Source organism: Pyricularia grisea, chromosome I (genome assembly GCF_004355905.1).
Source record: "Pyricularia grisea strain NI907 chromosome I, whole genome shotgun sequence".
Taxonomy (NCBI): Eukaryota; Fungi; Ascomycota; class Sordariomycetes; order Magnaporthales; family Pyriculariaceae; genus Pyricularia; species Pyricularia grisea.
This window is the reverse complement of record NC_044973.1, coordinates 4336122-4343148: the sequence shown is the minus strand read 5'-3', so window position 1 is coordinate 4343148 and position 7027 is coordinate 4336122. Positions and strand designations below refer to the sequence as shown.

Genomic DNA, 7027 nt, shown 5'->3' with positions numbered 1-7027 from the left:
CAATATTCAGCTACCTGCAGATGCTGGCTCTGCCTTGGTAGTTACCCAGGCACTCATGTATATTTGCTGGGTATTTCTGTGCAAGGTAAGCGAGTAATGAAGTTTGCCACGCAACACCAGTAGCCTGCACAAAGAAATAGGTAATTAAAGCACATACAGCCGGACTGTAATGTGCGTATGAGCTTACTGAGCTTCTTTTCATCATCAATATTGCCCCAGTGGCTATCTTACCTAGATAGGTATTCAGGCAGGCAGGCAGGCAGGCAGGTATATGCTTCGTAGGCATACCAGTTGATCGCATATGAATTAAGATGCAAATCGACATGAGATGGGATGACAAGGTCAAAGCTGGACAGGGAATGCTAGAGGTCACACCGAAACAACTGGCGGACCGTGCCTCCAGAGCAGCACCTTCAGCCCCCATGGTCCACTAAGGGTCTGGGGTTCTGCCAGGACGGTTGGTGTTATTCCAAGTTATATGAATTGTCGGCGTAAGGGTCTGGAGTGGATGGCCCGCGCAGAGGTAGACATTACCATGGTAGCTTGGGCGCTCGGAGCCACAGCTTTCCGGGTGGGACAAACTGACGACTGGTGATGTGTCGTGGGCGACAATATGTTTCTGGTACAAAATTTGGCAACACTCTTGTGTTGAAACGGCACTACGTAAAGTTTTATGTTCCTGCCGACCTTGACCTACCTAAGGTAGGTAAGGTACGTACGTACGTACCGTACAGTACACTGGCTCACCTACAGCACCTACATACCCGAATAGGTAGGTGTATAGAAGAGGTGGGCAAGGGACCTTGGGCGAGGCAAGTATCAAACAGGGTACCTATTTACCTACCTACGAAGTACCTTACCTAGGTATATATAGGTAGGTACCTTGCTTGGTAAGCATGGCTCGTAAAGGTGAGATGTAAAAGACACGTGGGCTACGGGTCTTTGGTCGCCTTTCATCCTTGGTTAAAAACTAAAAAGGTGGAGGTCGAGCTTTTGCTCAACCATATAACAGCAAAAGTATCGCCAAGTTAAATTTCTGGCGTTGCAATGAGCGGGGATGTCTACCATAGTAAAGTCCCTTGCATAGTATGTAGTCTAGTCTAGTACAAAAACGATCTCCGCTTAAGCTACCCCTGCCCCACCGCTTCAGGTCAGCATCTAGCTAGCTCCACTGGCGTACAACAAATTACTTGCGCGCTGTCACACCCATCAGTCATCAAACCAGAAAGCTTCAGAAGCAGCAAGTGCATGGTGTAAACTCCCGCTCATCCGAGGTGACCAAATCAATGGATCCTCTGCTTGCCTGCCTTGACTGCTTGATCCTTGTTTAATTTTATCACGAGAAAACATGGACAACCTTCATGCACCCACAATCCCCTCAGGGCCTACTTCGGCGCCCACTGCCAATGGGCGGGCGGGGCATTTGACCATCACAGAGCTTCAGCGCAAGAAAGACAACCTTGAGGCCGAGCTCAAGGCATTAGGCAGCGTTCTTGAATCGGTGCGTCGTCTACTCTTGTGATACAAGCACATATTACCAGATGATGTGGTTGCAAGATGCCAGCGATGAAGGGCGACTACTGACTGGATTTGGCGGAATAACTTTAGCATAATGTTGATATGAACACGAACCTCTTGACCCCGGACGGTTTTCCCCGCGCTGATATCGATGTTCCCCAAAGTCCGTCTCCGCCCTAGTCCAAGCGACCATATCCCGCACGGAAGGACATTGACTGATGTGGACATATGGTGATAGTACGCACTACACGTGCACGCATCATTCATCTGCGGAACGATTATAAGGACTTGATGGCGACCATTGAGAAACAACTCCATGAGCACTTCGCAAGTCTGAATGACGAGGAAGAGGAAGATATTAGTACCAATCGACAGCAAGAGCAACAAGCATCGCAGCTTAGAGATTCAGTGCCAGAAACCCTGGCACTCCCGTTTGCAAAGGTGAACAGTGTTGTTGACAATAGCCCAGCTGATTCAGCAGGACTCAAGGCAGGTGATCTTGTGCGCAACTTTGGCTATGTCAATCGTGAGAATCATGATGGACTGAAAAAGGTTGCCGAGTGCGTCCAAGGGAATGAAGGAGTAAGCATCCCCCCGCGAAGCTTGTGTGTGCCTTGGATTTCCAGAAATGCTGACAGCCCTTCCCAGCAAACCATTATTGTCAAGGTGTTGAGGAGTGCCGGCTCGGGCCAACATCAAGAACTCCAGCTAAGCCTAAGGCCTAGGAGGGATTGGGGAGGAAGAGGGCTGCTGGGTTGCCATATAATACCCATCTAGAAGCTCGGTTTCACCAGGTGTTGGTTCATCGCCACAGCATCTGTGTATTAATCGAGTGCAGGTGAAGTCAGCTCCCAGGCGAGCAGCAAATATCAAGGCTCCCTTAACGTTGCGCACCTCACATTATCACAGCATCTCGTCCTGAATTGACAGCCTCTCGCCCGACTCTTTCCGGGAGACGGAGAAAGGCGTATCAGCATGGAGGATATACAGTGTCAGGATGCACCATCCGTACGTCTACCTTGTGCTTGGTGGGAGTCTTTATAGTTCCGTTCTGGGAGTCAGGAGCTACTAGTCAAGTGCGATCTGCAATCTTGGGCCATCCATCCTGGATCCTAAGCATTGGTAATATGATTGCTCGTGTTTTTCGGGTATGGTTACTTGCGCATGCCGACAATGTAGAAAGAGGTTGGAATGCCCAAGGGCCCATGGCGGGTTAGCTGAAGCCGCTGTGAACAGACATTCAAAAGCAACACCCGGTAACAATTTCAGCCAGAGATGGAAACGAAATCGCGATCATGAATGATTTCGAACAAATATATTTTGCTCGAGGAGTTGCATCAGAGACCTGTAATGAAAACAAAGCAACGAAAATCCGATGTTGATGTCGATAAAACCGTTACGTTGATATTAACTGAGATTACACACTATAACTTATCGCAAGCTCATCTACGATGATCGCCAACTTCGGTATATTTCAGGGGGGAAAAGCAATAAAATATTCCAGCCCGCATGACGGGCATCAGTACTACCATCACATCATAGTGGGGTCTATTCAATGTGGAGCTTCGCATACGAAGTGGAAGTTACCAAATGCGCTGACGTCTGGATGCAGATAGTCAGTAACAATCACGTGACGATAGATACCCCGCCACCAGGCTGCCAACGAGTTTTTTGCTGGTCAGGCTTTTGGGCTGGGATTGTCTCCCGGGGGAAAAAAAAACAACATCCCAAAAAAAGCCCTTCTAATACATTCCGCATTCTGAAGTTTCCGTTCTTCGCCCGATACAAATTCTTCACATAGCCATCGCGCGCAGGTACGTGTCTGCTCACTTTTTGCTTCCGATTGCCCCGCTTCCACCATGTTCTCCGCCTCAAGTTTCTTTGGGTTGCTTTGTGGCTGGTAATCTTCACGCTAGAGCAAAACCCCCCCAAAAATCGACATCATCTTTTCCCTCGTCCCTCCAATACACCAATTTAACTCAACTGACATTGCGCGCCGCGTCTCACAGTGTCTGCGACGATACCACGAGCGAAACTAGACGTCTTTTTATCCTCGTCACATACAAATACCATCACTACTATGGCTGAGGCTCAGCAAGTCCCCACCTTCAAGCTGGTGCTTGTCGGTGACGGTGGTACTGGAAAGGCAAGTTGACTGCCTCGGCAAAGCGGTCCTGATGATCTATTATCAAGAGACATGAACAACTTCGAAATCTCTTTGGCGATCTGGGAGTCCAGTCATATACTGCATACAACTTCACGATGGTCTTGGTCATGGTCTTATACTAACACCATCCCGTTTGTCTTTAGACCACCTTCGTCAAGCGCCACTTGACTGGTGAGTTCGAGAAGAAATACATGGCCACACTTGGTGTGGAGGTCCACCCGCTAGGTTTCGAGACGGTACGTTTGCGAGTAATATCTTCCCAACGCGAGACGGAAGGAGTATAATTCTGATTCCTTGCAGAACTTTGGCAAGATCCAATTCGATGTGTGGGACACCGCAGGTCAGGAGAAGTTCGGTGGTCTTCGTGACGGTTACTACATCAACGGCCAGTGCGGTATCATCATGTTCGACGTCACATCCCGCATTACCTACAAGAACGTCCCGAACTGGCACCGTAAGTCTTACCGGCGGACTCCTAACACTGCATGATCCGGAAAAAGAAGACAATGGCGAATGCTAACCAAAATACCAAAGGTGACTTGGTTCGTGTCTGCGAGAACATCCCCATTGTTCTCTGCGGTAACAAGGTCGACGTCAAGGAGCGCAAGGTGAAGGCCAAGACCATCACTTTCCACAGGAAGAAGAACCTCCAGTACTACGACATCTCGGCCAAGTCGAACTACAACTTCGAGAAGCCTTTCCTGTGGCTCGGCCGCAAGCTCGTTGGCAACCCTGCTCTGGTAAGTCGCGTTCGCAAAATTAGTGACTCGATGGACTGGCAGAGCGCTGTTGTGCTTTTGCTTTTTTTTTTTTTTTTTCTTTTCTTCTCTCTTTCCAATTCTATGAATGGAAGCTTACTGGATACTTAGGACTTCGTTGCCGCTCCTGCCCTTGCTCCCCCCACCGCTGAGGTGTCCGCAGAGCAGCAGGCCGCATACGAGGCTGAGATTGCAGCGGCTTCGGTTGCGCCCCTGCCCGATGACGATGACGATGACTTCTGAGCGGTGGATGACTGCTAGCCCTAGCGCGAGGATTCTAATGGAAGCGCTCGGTGAAGCTGGGATTATGCCGTTCTGGGTCTCTTTGTGGAGAAACGCTGAGCTCGAGCGGCAGGCTGACTACTTATGACGATTATGGGATTGATGGGAGGGAAAAGGTTGCACAAGGACTACCTCTGAAGGAAAAGTGAGCGAAGTTTCGGAATAGGATTTTACATATCCGGGACCGGCACATCCACTCAGCATCGCCCCTTACGAGATTCACGACACGGTGGTAGAATTCGGCGTCAGTTACTGCATAGTGAACAGCTTAGGTAGACACTAAAATTTTCAGCTGACTTTGACTTCTTTGGCGGAACAGTTATTAGAGTTTCCATAGCAGACACGGCGACCATGGTTTTCGAGAGACAGTAGAAGTAAGGTTTCACTTGGATTGAAACAGCACGAACATGTGGAGTAGACAAATGTAGTGAGCACGATCAAAAGTTCTGGTGTGTCGAGGTTGCCTCTGTTGATTAGGTTGCTTGAGCAAGGGTGCCTGTGTTCTAATTGGACTCAAGCTAGTTTACTTTGTACTAGGTAGGTAGGTAATAAATGAGTGTTCAAGAGTCGATCAAATCTCAAGTTGACACGGGCCATCGCGCGCCCATTACAGTGATCGTAATAACCTTGAGGTTCTGCCCCAAGTGACTTGACGTATACTGAAAGCTTTGTCGACGAGCCCAGCTCCAGGTATATCTGTTTCCCAATATAACCCCCATCTCCAATCCCCCATTGACAACACGGACATGTATATTGACAAACTGCGGGGTGACTTTGATCAGGATTTGTTCATATACGCGGTGCCACCCGGCCGCCAAAGGGTTGGCAGAGCCTCTGTCAATTCATTTTGCCGATCTTGGCATACAAACACGCGTCTTGTGGGTGCTTCTCGTGGAACGTGGAAGACCCCAGCAGGGTTGGTAGTGCGTTCACTTAATTGTATCATCTCGCAGAAACTACTAGGTCTAGAGTAGGGCTTTGTTCGGCGCGACAAAGCGCCGACCATCAAGTTTGGGTATCTTAAAAAGCGTTGCCCAGTTGATATTGATTGCCAGCCATCATTACAAAACTTAGAGGCTGTACAGATTGGATGCTGGATACAGAAGAGAGAAAACAACACTCTTGGCTTCCTAATCCTAGGCCAGCTTTGCAGTGACTGCGGGCAGCGCCACCGGCGGCAAATTAATATCACATTGTCGTTCATTTTCCGAGCTTGAGGACCACAGCAATCACTGACTGGGGAGAGGAAGAAAAATAAGGAATTTTTTTTTAAAATAAAAATAAGGTGGTTGGAATCATGGGTGCGACTTGTAAGAATTGCAGAGGGTGGAACTGCATCCGTGCTCTTAAGCATTAATTAGGCATAAAGTCACGCGTTTGCCCGCCATTGAGCATTGAGCCGAATGGCGGTCAAGATTGGCCCATGCAGGTCAGAGTTAATTACTCCGTACAAAATCCATTTCCGTACCCGACCGTTCACGACGCGAGTAACATAAAGTTGACGGGCTGGGCTGGATCGAAGTGAAAAATTAAATAAAATAAAAACATGGTAGTAGGTGTTATTGACTCACGGCCAAACGCGAACCATGCAACAAAAACATGGAACAGGGCAAGGTAGTGGATTTACAGGGCATTTAATAGGTAATACGCGTTTCCGTTGAAAAAGAGGGATTTGCATTTCTTAAAACGCAGCTATGGAGGTAGGGAGAAATAATAGTGGAGGTGAAGGGGGGGTGGTTGGTCGGTTACTACCGGGTTTTAAATTGAGTTCGGGCCCTTGTTAGCTTCAACGCCATCAAATCCATTTAAACAGCGCTGTGGCGTACTGTCTACTAAGAGATAGGCAGCCAGTTGGTTTGCCTACAGTGTGTGCGGCCTAATTATACCTGTGGCGAGTGAATGAACTTTGTTGTCTGTCGTCGTTGATGTGCTTGCTGTGTGTGTTCTACGCGGGAGGCATGCAAGGCAAGGAAGGCATGCAGGCACGCCGTTTTGGTTTTGTTTACTGTAGTGTACTGTACGTACTCCATACGGTCGGTAAGTTAAGGTCAAAGGGCAGGTTCCGTCTTGTTCGTTGTTTCCTTTGTTGACCTGTTTTCCTGATTTGGGGTTAGCAGGGGTCGGGCCAAGGCCTGATTGGCGCAGTCCTGCGACGCGAACAAAAAATGATGCGGGGAGCTTGGCCCCAAAAAAGTCGCGCGCGCTTGAGATCTGCCTCCTGGTCTTGTCTCGCCCATCCACAAACCCATGGCATTTTGGTGTCAAATCTCCACTTTCCACCCCAGCCCGCCAGCCTTCTTTC

The 7027-nt window shown here is 48.8% G+C and overlaps 2 protein-coding genes across 2 annotated transcripts; both read left to right on the top strand.

Moving 5' to 3' along the window:
- The first annotated feature begins 1224 nt into the window (after window positions 1-1224).
- On the top strand, window positions 1225-2894 carry PgNI_06368 (uncharacterized protein). The gene is made up of 4 exons (XM_031126392.1): window positions 1225-1501; window positions 1609-1681; window positions 1757-2100; window positions 2167-2894. Exons 1-4 carry the CDS (start codon window positions 1349-1351, stop codon window positions 2293-2295), a joined length of 699 nt encoding a protein of 232 aa, XP_030982730.1. The 5' UTR covers window positions 1225-1348; the 3' UTR covers window positions 2296-2894.
- A 704-nt stretch (window positions 2895-3598) lies between these two features.
- PgNI_06367 (uncharacterized protein) lies at window positions 3599-5243 on the top strand (the record flags this gene model as incomplete). Its single annotated transcript, XM_031126391.1, has 5 exons — window positions 3599-3640; window positions 3829-3921; window positions 3986-4139; window positions 4220-4425; window positions 4555-5243. 5 exons carry the CDS (start codon window positions 3599-3601, stop codon window positions 4684-4686), a joined length of 627 nt encoding a protein of 208 aa, XP_030983089.1. The 3' UTR covers window positions 4687-5243.
- Between the last annotated feature and the right edge of the window lie 1784 nt (window positions 5244-7027).

Coding starts and splice junctions, on each gene's coding strand:
- PgNI_06368 (XM_031126392.1), top strand. CDS start 1,349: ATGGACAACCTTCATGCACCCACAATCCCCTCAGGGCCTACTTCGGCG. Junction 1,502..1,608: donor TAGGCAGCGTTCTTGAATCG/GTGCGTCGTCTA, acceptor GAATAACTTTAG/CATAATGTTGATATGAACAC. Junction 2,101..2,166: donor GCGTCCAAGGGAATGAAGGA/GTAAGCATCCCC, acceptor AGCCCTTCCCAG/CAAACCATTATTGTCAAGGT.